Raw genomic sequence first — 16,416 nt, forward strand, 5'->3', positions numbered from 1 at the left:
TAATAAGAGATTAATTAATGACTGGATTATTGTGGTGCTAAGAGAAGCAGAACAAGTTTTTTCGAACGTTTCTTTTAGCATTTATCCCGGAGTTTCCATGACATAAATCAGAGATAATTAAATTAAAAAAATAATAATTATAACTAATTAATTATTCCCTAATAAAGAAGAGATTCGTTAATGGCTGGATTCTTGTCGTGTTAAACGAAGCAGAACAAGTTTTTTTTTTCTTTTAGCATTTATCGGCTTGCCAAGAGTTTGTACGAGGAAATAAATCAGAGACAATCAATAATATAATAATATGTTTATTATAAATAATGTATTAAATATATTTAAAATTATATCATTAAAAATTATTTCATTTTTTCCCTTTTTTTTTTCCCGAGCCCGCAGATTTTAGCACTGATCCAAGAGTTTCCGTGAGGAAATAAAGAAGAGGCAATAAATAAAAATTACAATAATTCATTAATTATTCCCTAATAAAGAAGAAAGTCATTAATGACTGGATGAAAACGCTGCCCCTCCATCTCCTGGGGACTCCACCTCACATCCCAAATCCTCCCAGTTTGGAAAATTCCAGACTTGGAATTTTAATTTTTTTTTCCCCCCCAATCTGAATAATTGAATTCCTCCTTTCCCAAATGCCCGATCCCCTCCCGGGATTTTCCCACAGAAAAATCCCACAAATCTGCAATCCCAATAAACGCCCCTGGCTGCTTTTCTTTTCTTTATTTTATTTTATTTTATTTTATTTATTTTTTTGGTTAACCAGCTTCACTCCACCTCCTCCTCTGTGTTATTCCAGGAGGAATATTCCATGCAGACCCCACAATTAAATTCCAGACAGACATTCGGGTTCTTATGAAAGACAAAACCAAAAAAAAAAAAATAATAAAAAAAAATTAAAATAACAAACCCCAAAGTGCTCAAAATATATTCGACCACCCAAAAATTGAGGTGAGGATCCTTCCAGGCAAAGGGGAGGGAAAAAAAAAATTCCCAAAAATAAAAAGCTGAACTCAGCCTCTGTGGGAGGCTCTTTTTTTTTTTTTTTTTTGGAAAGGCAAAACCAAAAGCTGAGTTCAGCCCCGGCTGAAAAAGGAAAATGAAAAAGGAAAAAGAAAAAGGAAAAAGGAAAAATTGGGGGTTTGATAGAGCTGCTGATCCCAGAATTCCCTAAAATCCCAAATGTCCTCACAGCTGATCCCAGAATTCCCTGAAATCCCAAATATCCTCCCGGTTAGAGCTGCTGATATAAATAATAAAGAAATAAATAAATCGGGATTTGGAGAAATCCCCCAAGAAAATTCACACCCAGCTGGCAGAAAGAAAAACTTGGAAAAATCCCCCCTTGGGATTTGGGATTCTTGTGTCATTCCTGCTTTTTTTTTTTTTTTTCCTGAGCACTCCCTGTCCCCCCCCCAAATCCATGGGATCCATCCTCATGGAAAAGTCTGGTGAACTTTTTTTTTTTTTTTAATTTATTTATTTATTATTTTTTTTTAATGGAATCATGGATTGATGTCAATCCCCTAAAATCATCAATCCCAAATTTTAAATTGTGTCCCCCAGTGCCACGTGGATGATAAATCCCTCCAGGGATGGGCACATCCAATCCTTGGCCACTTTTTCCATGAGGAAATTCCTGCTGGAATCTCCTGTCGTTCCCTCTCCTGCTGTCCCTGTTCCCTGGGAGCGCATCCCAAATCCCAAAAATTCCTTTTCTCCAGGATCTTTGATGGGATTAAGGGAAGAATTCCTGAATGGAGGGAGATTCCTCAAACAGCAAAAAATGCAAAATATTCCCAAAATATTCATTTCTCCACATGGATTGTGTGGAGATGGATAATGTGGATTTCTCTGGAGACATCCACGTTCCAGAATCCAGCTGAGGTGACACTTCCACAAAACCCTGTGGAATTTTTTTTCCTGTTCATCCATATCAAATAATTTTTTTCCTTGGGATTATCTTGGAAAAGCCACAAACTCAGAATTCCCCGAATTTTTCCCTTTGGAAATTCCGGGTGCAACAGCTCCAGGATACAGCAGGACCTTGCTGGGAGGGCTTTTCATGGATTTGCTTCCCTGGGATCAATCCAGCAGGGCTCAGGTGGCTCCCGGTATTCCCGAGGGGACTTTTCCAAGGGTTGGTTTAACAGGGGACAGGAATGTCCCGGGAATGTCCCGGGAATGTCCCGGGAATGTCCCGGGAATGTTCTGGGAATGTCCCACACCGGGAGCAACTTTAATTGGAAGATTTCCCAAATCCAGGCTTAATTTCCCACCCCAATTAAGCCCAAATTTCTTAAAACTGGGTCTGACATCCCAGACAAGATCCCCTCTAGTGGGAATTTCTGGCATAGGTGGAGATCCCAGAATTTATTCCCGGCTGATTTTTTTCCTCCTCCAGGACCAGCATCGCCTGTATCCAAGGAAATGAGCGATCCTGTTCTTTTTCCCCCTTGATTTCTGGGAATTCAATGCAATTTTTGGCCTCTGGAATTCCATTCCCACCCCAAATCCAGGACAATAAATCCAGTTTTTCCCCCAAAATCGTGGCTGTGGGTTTTCCAAGGCAATCTCTCCATCTGCTGGTGGAAAAGTGACTCCCAAAATGCTGGAATTGCCGCGGGCTGGAATTTTCCACCTTTTTTTTTTTTTTTCCCCTTCCTGACTTCCAGATCCCACTGGAACAGGGAAAACATGGGATCAGGGCTGGGAATTCCTTCCCTCTGTTTCCACTTCAGGAATTGGGATGAGTTTTATGGGCAGGATGATCCCTGGAAACTTCAGGAATGGATTCCCTGATCCCAGGGATGGATTTCCTGCATTCCACCCCCACCCTGATAATTCCAATTATTCCCAAAGGATAAATTCAGGGTTTTTTAAAACAGAAAATCCTTTTTTTTTGAACTCAATAAGACATTCCCACAAATTTTTTTGGACCTGATCCCCAGGATTTGGAATGTTTGCTTGGAAAAAAGGGATTGAGGTGGATTTTAAAGGATTCCCCAATCCCAATGAATATTTTATTTGAGGTTTTGATTATTTTTAACGGGATAGGGATGGAAGTTGGATGAGAGAGAAGGAATTCCATGGAAAAGGAGTGGATTTTCCTCTTGGAAACCTTTGGATCAGGAATAAATCCACTCCTCTTCCTTCTCCAAACGGAGCCTCATCCCAAATTTCCAGAGTGATTCCAACTGCAGGACAAGGAATCCAAGTTCTCCTGCCCCAATCCCAGCTGGATCTCATCCCGGAATTTTTAAGGCATAAACATCCCATCCCAAAATTCCCATGGATCTGGCAGATCCCAGGGAGCAAAGCCTGAATCCAATAGAATTTTTTAAAAATTTTTTAAATTTTTATTTTATTTTTTTTTTTTTTTGTGATTCCTCATTAAACAGGGCCTTGAAAATTGGGATTGGGATTGCGATTCCAAAGAAATCCAATCTTTGTATCCATATTCCCATTTTTCCATTGGTGCCATTCCAAGGATGGAGAATTTAGGGCTGCTCTGTGTCCAGGGGCAGAATTCCCAACCCTGAAATTCCAGATTTCCCTGGAGCACTGATCGTTTTCTTCCCAAACCTTCCATGGTTCTGGACGTCATTCCCAACCTCTCTCCTTAAATTTTCCACCTTTTCAGGAGCTCTGGAATTTTGGGATTTTTTGGATCTGAGCGACCTCATTCAAACAGAAAATTCCCTTCATTTTTCCAGGCTCATCTCCCACCAGGATGAGTCGGGTGGGAGAGAAAGGAAAGGAAAATCGAGACAAGGAAAACTGGGAAAAATGGGAAATCTCTTGACAATGATAAACCCGGGTTGGAAAAACACGCAGGAAAAATTTTCAGAATAAAATCAATTAAAAATAAAATAAATCCCATTCCTGGGGATAAAGAATTGCATGGAATTCTCCCTATGGAGCAGACAATTCCAGGATATCCCTAGTTTTAATTTTCCATGTTATCCCCTAAAAAAATCCGGAGTTAAATCCCCTCCAGCTGGAAATTTTAAGGCAGAAATTGTTGGAATATTCCCAAAACAGCTGGGAAACGCCACTCCTGATAAAACCACTCGGCAGGAATTCCCAGGAGCAGCCACATGGAAGCTGAACAGAATTCCTGGTCTCAGAATTGGCTTTCCTCAGGAAAAAAAAAATAAAAAATAAAAATCGGGATAAATCTCCTGGAAAAAGATGGAATTCCTGGAGTTTCCTGCAGCAATCCAGGGAAAGAGGCACCGGAGAAGGAAGGAAAAATTCCCAAATGTCCAAAAAATCTCTTGGAATCCACGGGAGCCAGGCCTTGGAGAATTCCATGCTTTGGGATTTTCTGGGAATTTTCATATTCCCTAAAATTCCCCATGAGGAGGTGCTGAGTGCTGGGAAATCTTTATCCAACTTGTCCAGAAGAAGAAATTTGGGATGAATCCCATTCTCCTTTAGTTTGGATCCTGAACATTCCCACGTTTATCCAAAGTCCTCATTCCCATTCCAGCTTCTGGTTCCGTTTTATCCCATTCCTGCTGGATATTTTTCCTTATAATCCAACCAAATTCCAACCAAATTCCCACCAAATTCCAACCAAATTCCAGCCAAATTCCCACCGAATTCCCAGTTTTCCTTTGCAGAGCCGAATCCCAGCAGCTCCAACTCCAAATGGGAATAAATCCTTGCATCCAGCAGCATCCCAAAGGAATATCAGGAAAAAGCACATCCTGCTCCAAGTGCTCCTCCCACAACCATTTTCCAGAACATTCCCCCCCCAAAAAATTCCAGCATTTTCCTTCCAGGAAGTCACTTCTTCTTTGCCGGAGTTTTGGAATTCCCGCCGGTTTTTCCATTGGTTTTGGATTTTCCAGCCTCGTTTTCTTTTTCCCCCTTTTTCCCTTGTTTCTTGTCGTTTGTGTCCTTCCCCTTTTCCCCTTTTTCCTTTTCCCCCTTTTCCTCTTTCCCTCCTTTTTCCCCATCTTTTTTTTTGCCTCCATCTTTCCCTTCCTTCTTGGATTCTTCCTTCTGCTCCTTCTCTCCCTCCTTTTTTTTGGAGCCTTTGGATCCGTCCTTTTTTCCCTGAGCCTTGTCCACTTTTCCGGATACTGTGGAAATTTCTTCCTCTTTTTTTTCTTCCGTCACCTGAGCTGTTTCCAAGGATAGGAAAAAAAAAAAAAAAAAAAATCAGGAAAGGAATTGATGTGGATTAAACAACCAGGAATTGTCCAAATTCCAGCTCCCTGCTGGAAATCTGGGATAAAGGGAAAATTATTCCTACTGGGGATTTTCCCATCTGGCTGATTGCTCCCAATAAGTTTGTTTTTTTTTTTTTTTTTTTTTTTTTTTTGGAGAGGAATTTGGGATAATCTTTATTTTAAAGGTGGGAAAACCCCAAATTCCCAAAGAAATTGTGGATTCCCAGTGTCCAAGACCAGGCTGGAACACCCTGGGATGGTGGAATTTCCCCCTGCCCATGGAATGGGATGATCCTTAAATTCCCTTATTATTCCATGATTAAGAAGGAATTTCACAGCACCAAACTTTTCCTCTTTTTCCCATTTTTCCAACCTTTCCTAATTTCCCCAAATTTTCCCCCCTCATTTTCCCAACTTTCCTCATTTTCCCAACTTTTCCCCCTCATTTTCCCAAATTTTCCCCCTCATTTTCCCAATTTCTCCTCTAATTTTCCCAACTTTCCCCCCTCATTTTCCCAACTTTTCCCCTTCATTTTCCCAACTGGAAGTGTCCAAGGAAAGCTTGGAGCACCCTGGGATGGTGGGAAATCCTTGGATTTTTCACATTTCCCTTTGGTGCAGCCATGAAAATAAATTTCCACCCTTTTTTTTCTTTGGGAATGGCCGTTTATTTCTCCAGGAAAACGGGAATAAAACAACACTGAGCATTCCTTACAATCCCAAGGGAATTCCTGACATTCCATAAAAAAGAAAGAGTGAGGGAAAAATTTAAAAATCCCAACTCACCCCTGGAAAAAATGTGGTTGGAACCAGAAGAATTCCCGAAAAAAAAAAAAAATCAGCTGGAGCAGCCTTGCAGTGGAAAAGATTTTTTGGGATCTGGATTCATTTCCAGAGGGAAAACCTGGGAATTTTGTCCCACAAAGTTTTCCAGGAGTACAGACAAAAATTCCAGCAAAGAGATGGATCCCAAAGTTTTCCATAATTCCCATTGGAATTCCTAAACCACATTGGGAAGATTTTTTGGAATCTGGAGGGAAAACTCGGGAATTTGATCCCACAAAGTTTTCCAGTTGTCCACAGAAAAATTCCAGCGTGGAGATGGATCCCAAATTTTTCTACAACTCCCATTGGAATTCCTAAATCCCACAGGGAAGGTTTTTTTGGGATCAGGATGGATCTCCAGAGGGAAAATGTGGGAATTTGGTCAAACAAAATTTTCCAGGAATACAGACAAAAATTGGATCCCAGAGGTTTCCACAATTCCCATTGGAATTCCTAAATCATTTTTGAGATCTGAATGCATTTCCAGAGGAAAAAAAAATGGGAATTTGGTCCCACTGAGTTTTTGCCAGTTCTAGGTTCCCTCAGCTGAGCGAATCCTTTGGAATTCCCAAAACTGGAGACTCCCAGGAATTTTTCAGGCCAAATTTAACTTTTCCACTCCAGTATTTCCCCTCCCATGAAAACATGGAATCTTTCTTTTCCCTATGGATAAAGGCTGGAAAATCCGTGCTGACACATTCCTATCCATAAATATGGAGAACATGTTTGGGAAAGAGATGATTCCCATCCCAATATTGATTCCTTTTGGGAAATTCGGGAAGATTTTTGGGATTTGCCAAATCCAAGAGGAGAGAACAGCTTTTCCTGAGCCACCACCAAATATCTGGAATTTTGCACATTAATTTCCACCATTTAACTGGAAAAAAAAAAGTTTGGTTATTCCTCATGGAATATCCAAATAAATGCCTCCAAATCAATGGATTTCTTATGGATAAAATGTGGGAATTTATTCCTGAATTCCCACTGTAGGAATTCCCAATGGAATTATTCCAATGGATCCAATATCCTGCCTTTGGATGGAGCTCATGGATATCTGTGGGATATAAAAGTTTTTTTCCAGGAGATCCAAATTTATTCTGGGATGAAACCAAATTCCCTTTCTATCTTTTTTGGATATTCTTAGGAATGGATTTGGAATTCTGTTATCCACAGCCACAACCCTTCAAATTCCCTGGATTACTGATCCCTAGGAGTCAGAATTTGGGTTTTTTGGGAAGCAAATCAAAGCTTTGGGAAGCGTTTTCCAGGTGGGATTGCTCCGAGGGATGGGATTGGATCCTCAGGACCTTTGGATGACCTTGGAATTTCAAGTCCTCGGATATTAAGGATGGAAGGACAAGGATTCAGTGGAAGGACAAGGATTTATTCATGGAATTGAGTTCAGCTCCAGAGGGAGGGCTGGGAATTCCCAATTTCAGGTCAGACACCCCTGAAATCCCGGGATTTGTGCAAATTCCCGTTGTTCAGCTCGTAATTCTGCTTTTTGCTGGTGTAGGATTGAATTTCTCCAAGGGATTCCTGAATCCCTACGATGGTGGGATCTGCCTCTTTCCCCACGGATTACGGAATCGCCGTTTTTATGGAATTACGGAATCACCATTTTTATGGAATTATGGAGAGGCCATTTTTATGGAATTATGGAAAGGTCATTTTTATGGAATTATGGAAAGGTCATTTATATGGAATTACAGCTCCCAGAGAGACACAGGAAAGAGGGGAAAAATAAAAAGCCATCAAAAGATGTTGAGGAAACAGGGAAAAAAAAATAAAAATCCAGGAACGGAGAAGCAGAAATTCCAAGGGTCCATGGATATTCCCTTGGAAAAGAGAAGCCACAGGAAGTCAGGAATGAAAATTCCCTAAATTCCTTGGAGAATCATCTCATCCTCTTCCTTCAGCACAGGCAGGGAGTGGAGAGGTCTGGACTGGCCAGAGAGAGTGAGGAGATTTTCGGGAGAGCCTATGGAATCAGGAAAGGAGAGTGAGAGCAGCGGAGAAGAAACATTCCAGCAGGAAAAAAAAAAACAAAAAAAAACCCCTGGGAATGTGGAATTCCAACCATTTTGTTCCTGGTATTCCCCAACCCAAGGGCAGGCCCTGAAATTAATTCCAGTTGGGAATTTTCAGCATGGAATTCTCGTTTGGACTCCTTGACAGGAAGCAAATTGATGGGAAAATGGGATCTGGCCTCCAGTTTTCCCAGAAATTGAATGTTTGGGACAAGAATTCCAAATGGGAAGAGCGATTTAGGATTGGGAAGTGTTGGATTTTCCATCCCTGGAAGGGTTAAAAAAAAAAAATGAGATGTGGAATTTCCTAGCTTTTTTTTTTTTTTTTTGGGTGGGATTTGGTAAAAAATAGGATTTGGTGAATTTGAGGAGCTTTTCCAACTTGAATTTGGGAATGAAGGAATGATTCTCACCCCAACCAACAGAAAAATTCCCTCTTATCCAAAGGATTTTATCCCAATATCCTGAGTTTTCACTGGGAGGGTTGATATTAGTGGTGGCACCATGGGAGGAACTTTGAGCTGCCAGAATTTCCCCCCCAAAAAAGTGGGAATTTCTTCTGGAATGTCGGTGAGCTCATGGAGGGACTTTGTGCCCCAGAATCATCCAAAAAGTGGGAATCACCTCTGGGAATGTCAGTGAGCTCATGGAGAGACTTTGAGCTGCCAGAATAAAAAAAAAAGTGGGAATTAGCTCCGGGAAGGTTGGTGAGGTGGTTGAGGGACTTTGCACTCCCCCAGTCCCAATAAAAAAATGGGAATTAGCTCCAGGAATATCAGTGAGCTCATGGAGGGACTTTCCTCTGCCAGAATCCCCCCAAAAAAGTGGGAATTACCTCTGGGAATGTCAGTGAGCTCATAGAGGGATTTTGAGCTGCCCCAATCCCCCAAAGAAGTGGGAATCACCTCTGGGAATGTTGGTGAGGTCACTGAGGGACTTTGCACTTCCAGAATCCCCCCCCCAAAAAAGTGGGAATTACCTCTGGAATGTCAGTGAGTTCATGGAGGGACTTTGAGCTGCTCCAATCAGCCAAAAAAGTGGGAATCACCTCCGGGAATGTCAGTGACCTCATGGAGGGACTTTGCACCTCCAGAATCCCCCCAAAAAGTGGGAATCACCTCCGGGAATGTCGGTGAGCTCCTCCAGGGCCGGCACCCCGTCCAGTTTGTCCGCGTAGTTTTTGGCCGCCTGGCGCTGGGCGTAGCGAGCCTCGATCTCCTTGCGGGTGCGCGGGATGCGGCACTTGAAGATACAGCAGAGCGTGATAACTGGGAACCGGGATTAATTAATTAATTAATGACTGGGAACGGGAACCGGGGATTAATTAATTAATTACTGGGAATGGGAAACCGGGGATTAATTACTGGGAATGGGAACCGGGAATTAATTAATTACTGGGAATGGGAAACCGGGGATTAATTACTGGGAATGGGAACCGGGAATTAATTAAATACTGGGAATGGGAACCGGGAATTAATTAATTAATTACTGGGAATAGGAAACCGGGAATTAATTAATTAATTACTGGGAACGGGAACCGGGGATTAATTAATTAATTACTGGGAACGGGAACCGGGGATTAATTAATTAATTACTGGGAATGGGAACCGGGAATTAATTAATTACTGGGAATGGGAACCGGGGATTAATTAATTAATTACTGGGAATGGGAACCGGGAATTAATTAATTAATTACTGGGAACGGGAACTAATTAATGACTGGGAATGGAAAACCGGGGATTAATTAATTAATTACTGGGAATGGGAACCGGGAATTAATTAATGACTGGGAATGGGAACCGGGAATTAATTAATTACTGGGAACGGGAACCGGGGATTAATTAATTACTGGGAATGGGAACCTGGAATTAATTAATTACTGGGAATGGGAACCGGGAATTAAATACTGGGAATGGGAACCGGGAATTAATTAATTACTGGGAATGGGAAACCGGGGATTAATTAATTACTGGGAATGGGAACCGGGAATTAATTAATTACTGAGAATGGGAACCGGGAATTACTGGGATTTCTGGGAATGGAAACCGGGGATTAATTAATTACTGGGAATGGAACCCAGGGATTAATTACTGGGAATGGAAACCGGGAATTACTGGGGTTACTGGGAATGGGACACCAGGAATTATTGGGAATGGGAAACCGGGAATTCTGGGGGTTACTGGGAATGGGAAACACGGGATTCCAGGGGATTACTGGGAATGGGAAACATGGAATTGTGGGTGAGTTACTGGGAATGGGAGATGGAGAATTCCAGGGGATTACTGAGAATGGGAAACACGGAATTCTGGGGGATTACTGGGAATGGGAAGTGTGGAATTCTTGGTGAGTTCCTGGGAATGGGAAATTTGGAATTTTGGGCAAGTTCCTGGGAATGGGAAGCAAGGATTCCCTGGGAATTCCCAGAGCAGCTGTGGCTGCTGGTGCATCCCTGGAAATGTCCAAGGCCAGGCTGGAGGGGGGTGAGGATCCAATCCCAGAGCGGAAATTTAGGAAAAAGCCATGGATGGATCTGTCAGGGAATTGTTTCCAGAGGAATCCCGAGGAATTTGGGTCCAGGTGCTTCAGGAGAGATGGAAAACCCCCCCCCGGATTACAGGGATGAACCCACATTTTTCCTGGTTTTGCATTCCTAAAAATCCCATTCTTTTGGGATTTCGGTTGTTTTCCAGTAAATAAGGGTGGAGAAGAAAATTTGGGATTTGGATTTTCCACCTTTTTTTTTTTTTTTTTTTTTTTTTATGAGATGGTGCCACCTTGTGGAATGTGCTGGGAGCAGGAAGCCACGCTTGGATAGGATTTATGGATTTGATTGGATTTATTTGTTTTTATGTCAAAATTTTATACTTTAATGTTTAATTTTATTTTTTTTCCCCCAATTATGGAATGAATTGATGGAAATTCCAATTGGGAATGGCCATACCCAGATCCATCCCAGTGACTCCCAGTGGAGCAAAAAAACCCCTAGGGATTTAAAATCACTCCTAAAACCAATGGGAAAAATCTTGGAATTCCAAACATTCCAGTGGTAGAACCCCAAAAATTCCTTCTGGAAGATTTCCTTTCTCATGGGAATGAAATGGCCTTGAAGGTCCATCCCAACCCAAGGCATTCCAAGGGGTGTCCAGAGGGAAATTTGGGAATTTTTTTGGGTTCCACCACTGGAATATTTGGAATTCCAAGATTTTCCACTTGGTTTTAGCAGGGATTTTAAATCCCTTTTTTTTTTTTTTTTTGGCCCGGGTCACTGGCCACTCCCAACTGGAATTTCCATCTGGATCCATCCCAGTGACTGGGACCAAAAAAAAAATCCTGGGGATCTGAAATCCCTGCTAAAACCAAAGGGAAAATCTTGGAATTCCAAACATTCCAGTGGTAAAATCTCAAAACTTCCTTCTGGAAGATTCCTCTTCCCATGAAAAATGGGAAAGAAATGTCTTGGACATCCATTCCCAAACCAACCCTTTCAAAGGGGTGTCCCGTGGGAAATTTGGGAATTTTGGGGGTTCTACCACTGGAATATTTGGAATTCTCAACCCCAAGCATTCCATGATTCCCAATCCCAAGGCATTCCATGAATCCTAATCCCAAGCATTCCACGATTCCCAATCCCAAACATTCCATGATTCCCAACCCTAAGGAATTCCACGAATCCTGACCCCAAGGCATTCCATGATTCCCAACCCAAATCATTCCACAATTCCCAATCCCAAGCTTTCCACGATTCCCAACCCCAAAGCATTCCATGATTCCCAATCCCAAACATTCCAAGATTCCCAACCCCAAGGCATCCCACGAATCCCAACCCCAAACATTCCACGAATCCCAACCCCAAACATTCCACGAATCCCAACCCCAAACATTCCACGAATCCCAACCCCAAACATTCCACGATTCCCAATCCCAAGCATTCCATGATTCCCAATCCCAAACATTCCACCAATCCCAACCCCAAGTATTCCATGATTCCCAGCCCAAACATTCCATGATTCCCAACACCAAGCATTCCATGAATCCAATCTCCAAGGCATTCCACGATTTCCAACCCCAAACATTCCGAGGTTCCCATCCCCAAACATTCCAAGATTCCCAACCCCAAGGCATTCCATGATTCCCAGGCCCACGGCTCCAGCCCGGATTTTGGTGGGAATGCAGAGCTGGAGCCGATTCCCATCCCTGGGATGATCCCAAGACGAATCCCTGGCGATTCCCACCGGGGCAATCCCTCCTTCCGCATTCCTGGGATTTTTTTTTTAAATTTTTTTTTTTTGGTGCCTTCCTGGGGAATTTTCCGGGAGCGAATCCCGCTGGGAACGGGGTGGGTGGGGGGGATGGAATTCCGGGACTCACTGATGGAGAGGACGAAGAGGGCGAAGATCCCGACCACCTGCCAGAGGCGCAGCCCCCAGATCACCACGGTCTCCGACGTCACCGGATCCGGCTTCTTCTTGGGAGGCGCCGTCGTGGCCTTGGGGGGGGAAAAAAAAAAAAAAAAAAAAAGGAGGGAAAACCACCAGGAAAAGATGGGTTAGGATGGCAAAATTCCCCCCAAAAATTACTCCGGGATGTGATGAGAGCAAGGGAAATGGTGGAGTGGTGGGGGAGTCCTTGATACTTTGGGAATGTTGGAGGGATTTTTGAGGAATGGGAGCAGGAGTGATGCTGGAAAGTCTTTTTCCAGCCTTTTCTTGGCTCGTTCTGGAATTCCTTTCTCTGCTTTCCCAAAGGATTTTAAGGCTGGGAGAATTCCTTCCTCGAATGTTCCAAAAGATTTTAAGGATGGGAGAACTCCTTCCTCGAATTTTCCAAAGGATTTTCAGGAAGGGAGAATTCCCTTCTCCAATTTTCCAAAGGATTTTAAGGCTGGGAGAATTCCCTTCTCCAATTTTCCAAAGGATTTTCAGGAAGGGAGAATTCCCTTCTCCAATTTTCCAAAGGATTTTAAGGCTGGGAGAATTCCTTCCTCCAATTTCCCAAAGGATTTTAAGGCTGGGAGAATTCCTTCCTCGAATTTTCCAAAGGATTTTTCAGGATGGGAGAATTCCTTCCTCGAATGTTCCAAAAGATTTTAAGGATCAGGGAATTTCCTTCTCCGCTTTTCCAATGGATTTTAAGGATTGGAATCGCAGTCAATGAGAACCTGAATGAGAAAATTCCTGGAAAAATTCCTCTCTTCGTTTTCCCAATGAATTTTAATGGAAACACATCCTCAAGAAAACTGCTGATCCAGGAGGAAGCAGAGTGGAATTCTGGGATAAAAAATTATGGGATTTGTTTGATGGAAAGATAAACTCAGCCTAAACCTAAAGGCTGGAAATCCTATGAAATATTCCACGGGATTTTTAGGGAAGATCCTTGGAGCTACAGCTGGAAAACAGCTGGAATAAAACCGGGACCTAAAGTTGGAATTTTTTTTTTTTGGGAAGTGGAATTCCTCAAGGTGATTCCTCCAGGAGTTTTATCCAGGATTATTCCCAATTTATTCTCCTGGGATTGGCTCAGATTCAGGATCCAATTCCCAGGCCAATCCCTGCCCTCACTATCCCGGATTTTTTGCTGATTTCTGGGATCAGGAGCAGGGAAGGGGATTTTTGGGATCAAGCAGGGATTTAGGGATTTCAAACCCATCCCGGGATTTTTCTGATTCTCTTCCCAAATTTTCCAAAGGCCTGGGAGCGAGCTGAGCTTTTCCTTAATCAAATCCAAGATTTAAAGGGATTTTTGCCTCTATCCCAAATATTCCCATGTTTTTTTTCCCTTTATTTGTCCTCATCCTTGGGAGGGTTTTTTTGGAATTTTTCCAGCTGCTGGAATTATTTTCCTCTCCTTCTTTTTTTTTTTTTTCCTCCTCTGTTTGCTCCAGCCTGGCTGAGCTGGAATCGAATTATTCAGGATAATTCCATTATCCAATTATTTCCTGGAATAAACTCCTCACAGAGCTTTTGCTTTTCCAGGAAAAAAAAAAAGGGATAAACAAAGCAGATCCTGAAATTCTCCCTGGTTTATCCCAATTTTTGGGGCTTGGATGTTTTGTGTTTTTTGGGAATAAAACAAATGGAAAATGTTCTGGCTGGCTGGATCGTCCCTGGGATTCAGGGAAGGATAATTTGGGAATTCTGCATTGTCAGGGAAAGTTCTGCTTCATTTCTGCCCTTGGGAATGGTTGGACAGTTTGGAAAACCTGGAATTCTTCCTGGGCTTGGAAAGGATTCCTGGATCCTTCGCTGGGGATTTCTGGAATGCTCAGGTAGGGTGGGATGGGGGGAAATCAAGGATTCGGTTGGGAATGAGAGGGTGGAAATCCCGGGGAAAAAAAATATGGAAAGGGAAATTCTGGGAAAAAAAATCAGGACAAATGGAAGGATGAGAGGCCAAAAATCCTGGGAAAAAATGGGAAGGGAGGGATGAGAGGCTGGAAATCCTGGAAAAAAAATCAGGATAAGAGCAGGGATGAGAGGTTTGAAATTCTAGGGGAAAAAATCGGGACAAAGGGAAGGATGAGAAGTGTGAAATCCTGGGAAAAAATGGGAAGGGAGGGATGAGAGGCTGGAAATCCTGGAAAAAAAAATCAGGAAAAAGGCAGAGATAAGAGACGAAATCCTGGAAAAAAATATGGAAGGAGAAATCCTAAGGAAAAAAAAAAACCAGGATAAGTGCAGGGGTGAGAGGTTTGAAATCCTGGGAAAAAAAATCTGGGAAAGGTCAGGAATGAGAGGCTGGAAATCCTGGAAGAAAAATATGGAAAGAGAAACCTTGGAAAAAATCAGGAAAAGGGATGAGAGGCTGGAAATCCTGGAAAAGGTCAGGGATGAGAAGTCAGAAATCCTGGAAAAAATATGAAAAGGGAAATCCTTGGAAAAAAAATCAGAAAAAAAAAGGCAGGAATGAGAGGTTTGAAATCCTGGGGGAAAAAAATAAGGAAAAGGGAAAGGGACGAGAGGCTGGAAATCCTGGGAAATTCCTGGAATTTTCAAATCCCAGAAATCGAAGCAAAATCCTGCTCCAAAAATTCCAAACTGGAGCAGCAACTCCAGCAGGGAAAAGGATCCAGAGGTGGAAAAGTGAAAGTTTTTTGGGAGCTGGGATTTTTTTTTTTAAATTTTTTTTTCCAGGCAGGAATTTTCTCTGGAATTGCTGGCAGGAATCAGGAGTTGCTTTTTCCCTCCTGGATTATTCCCGGTTTTTCCATAGGAGTGGGAATGCAGAGTCATCCTCAGGGAAAAGGAGAAATTTCCTGGGAATTCCCTGGGAATTCCAAGTTTTTTGGTTTTTTTTTTTTTTTCCAGGATTACAGGGAATGAGGGAAAACAGGAGAAGGAAAACACATCCCAAATATTTCCCTTGGGAACATCCATCAAGAGGAATAGGATTTTTCAGGATCATTCCCACTTTTTTTAAATTTTTTTCCCCCTTGCTCCTCAAATTATTGGAAAACTGAGAAAATTTCCAACTCGAAATTCCCAATCCCAACCCTTTAACAAACATCAAAAATTCCCCCAAAAAACCCCAAACCCTGGAACTCTTTGGATCCACCTTAAATTCCCGGCCGGTTGTTATGCAGGGAAATCGTTCATTCCCGCCTCATTCCCATTTTTCCAGCGGGATTTTTTTTTTTTTTTTTTTTTTTTGGGAATTTTTTCCAGCGGGATTTTCCTTACCTCGATCAGCTGCGCCAGGGAAAGTCTGGAGCGAGCCAGGACGAGGCAGGAAAATCCCAAAGAATTCCAGGGTGGATCCCACGCCATCTTTTCTCTTCTCTTCCCGATTTTTTTTTTTTTTTTTTTTTTCCCTGCAGAGTTTTGGGATTTTTTTTTTTATTTTTTATTTTTTTTTGGGATCTCCGGGAAAAGTCCCGGCCTGGCTTTTCCAGAGGCGCTTTCCAAGCGGGAGCGGCGGCGGCGGGGAGTCGTTAATTAATTAATTAAATTAATGAGGCGGTGTCGATGACGGAGCCCCGGGAGGGGGGATCGGGAGCAGCGGGAGCGCTTCCTGCTTTTCCAGAGGGAAATAATTCCCGCTTTTCCAAGAAATAATTCCCGCTTTTCCAAGAAATAATTCCCGCTTTTCCAAGAAATAATTCCTGCTTTTCTAAGAAACAATTCCTGCTTTTCCAGAGGGAAGAATTCCAACTTTTCCAAGGACGAATTCCTGCTTTTCCAAGAAATAATTCCAACTTTTCCAAGGAGGAATTCCCGCTTTTCCGAGAAGGATTTCCTGCTTTTTCCAATGGGGAAGAATTCCTGCTTTTCCAAGAAATAATTCCTGCTTTTCCAAGAAATAATTCCTGCTTTTTCCAGGAGGGAAAGGAATTCCAACTTTTCCAAGGACGAATTCCTGCTTTTCCAAAGAGGAAT

The 16,416-nt window shown here is 42.4% G+C and overlaps 1 protein-coding gene across 1 annotated transcript; it reads right to left on the reverse strand.

Moving 5' to 3' along the window:
- Positions 1 to 717: 717 nt before the first annotated feature.
- TMIE (transmembrane inner ear) lies at positions 718 to 15,900 on the reverse strand. Its single transcript, XM_088177317.1, has 4 exons — positions 15,721 to 15,900; positions 12,413 to 12,530; positions 9,163 to 9,312; positions 718 to 5,141 (listed from the first exon to the last, which is right to left on the reverse strand). The coding sequence occupies exons 1-4, from the start codon at positions 15,805 to 15,807 to the stop codon at positions 4,801 to 4,803; spliced, it is 696 nt and encodes a 231-aa protein (XP_088033443.1). The 5' UTR covers positions 15,808 to 15,900; the 3' UTR covers positions 718 to 4,800.
- Positions 15,901 to 16,416: the final 516 nt, after the last annotated feature.

Source organism: Sturnus vulgaris, chromosome 1 (assembly GCF_052056855.1).
Source record: "Sturnus vulgaris isolate bStuVul1 chromosome 1, bStuVul1.hap1, whole genome shotgun sequence".
Lineage (NCBI taxonomy): Eukaryota > Metazoa > Chordata > Aves > Passeriformes > Sturnidae > Sturnus > Sturnus vulgaris.

Excerpts from the sequence above, each read along its gene's own strand:
- TMIE (XM_088177317.1), bottom strand. The coding sequence starts at position 15,807 with ATGGCGTGGGATCCACCCTGGAATTCTTTGGGATTTTCCTGCCTCGTC. Across the intron at positions 9,313-12,412 it reads CCTCTTCGTCCTCTCCATCA|TTATCACGCTCTGCTGTATC; the intron begins GTGAGTCCCGGA and ends CCCGGTTCCCAG. Across the intron at positions 5,142-9,162 it reads GCTCACCGACATTCCCGGAG|CTCAGGTGACGGAAGAAAAA; the intron begins GTGATTCCCACT and ends CCTTGGAAACAG.